The sequence below is a fragment of the Zerene cesonia genome, chromosome 19 (assembly GCF_012273895.1).
Source record: "Zerene cesonia ecotype Mississippi chromosome 19, Zerene_cesonia_1.1, whole genome shotgun sequence".
Lineage (NCBI taxonomy): Eukaryota > Metazoa > Arthropoda > Insecta > Lepidoptera > Pieridae > Zerene > Zerene cesonia.
In genome coordinates this window covers 7,209-8,392 of record NC_052120.1, presented here as the reverse complement: position 1 = coordinate 8,392, position 1,184 = coordinate 7,209, and the positions used below count along the sequence as shown (strand labels likewise).

The window sequence follows — 1,184 nt, the reverse complement described above, 5'->3', positions numbered from 1 at the left end:
GAACAACACACCAAACAGATATAGATACACGCTGTGATATTGTATTATATGGACAAATATACTTTTAAGAGTAACTATCAAGTTTTAGATCTAGAATTGATCATATCTCAGTATAATCCTGATAGATTTCCTTCCTGAAACTATTCTATGTCACAAAACAATGTTTCATATTATATCTCAACAATAATGAAATAATTAAGACAGTATGAAATAGAAGTTATCATATTTATTTAAACAAACAGAAGATCATGGCAATGAACGAAATTCTTATTTGAAAAACATTAAAATATTATAACATAATTCACTAACTCACGGTCCTTTTTCAAACAGAGCCTATTAAATCGCTTTATCCTCATTAAACTTGATAAAATCCCCATTTGTCAGTGTTTAGGTCTACAGGACAAAAATAGGGAGCAGACAGACTGTCCTGAATAAGTGATGTGACGTCAGGTGGGATACGGACAATGGTGGGACGCTGTGGACGGAATGTTTTAATTAATTAAAGATAACCTATTGGAAGACTTCTATTGCTGTAAAATGTTAAAGTAAAGCTGTACAACAATATGGAATTCATGTGACTGATAATTTTTAAAGGAATGCAAAATAAAAAAGGCGATTATGAGGCGGGATTCGATCGCATCTTGTCGTCGATTTTGTTTACTTAAAAATGTTTATTTTAACCATAATAATATTCTCATTAATAGCTAATCCACCCACGGCTTCTCCCACCTAGCCAAAGGAAGATCTTTTTGTTCTTGGCGCAGTTTCCATTCCCGGGATGAAATCGCTTCATTGATTTAGGTGTAAACAAGAAACAGGCAGACAGAGTTACTGTCGCATTTACGATATCAGTAGGGATTAGTTATAACAAATGTATAGCGTTTCCTGGTTAACAGTAATTGATCGATTCATCCATCATCAGTTCTATTGATGGTTAATTTCCTTTACCTAATTTTCGAACCAATAAAATCAGAGCGTATTGATTTACTCTTTGCCCTCTGCTGAATGACCTCATTTGGAAATGGTGGTGGATAACACTTGTGTGATATTCCCTGTTGTTTCCAAAATATAAAGTAATCATGGCTAGTGCAAAGATTTTACAATTCAAAACTATTTTAACAACTCAAACCTGCTACTACTATATATATATATATATATATATATATATATATATATATATATAT

At 32.2% G+C, this 1,184-nt stretch overlaps 1 protein-coding gene across 1 annotated transcript in view; it reads right to left on the bottom strand.

Moving 5' to 3' along the window:
- Positions 1-355: 355 nt before the first annotated feature.
- LOC119834267 (SID1 transmembrane family member 2-like) overlaps positions 356-1,184 on the bottom strand; it is a gene marked incomplete at its 5' end in the record, with an annotated part of 2,589 nt that continues 1,760 nt past the window's right edge. Inside the window, one exon of the mRNA XM_038358602.1 lies at positions 356-475. Within this exon, the coding sequence (XP_038214530.1) occupies positions 356-475 (120 nt within the window). The remainder of the gene's footprint in view (positions 476-1,184) is intronic.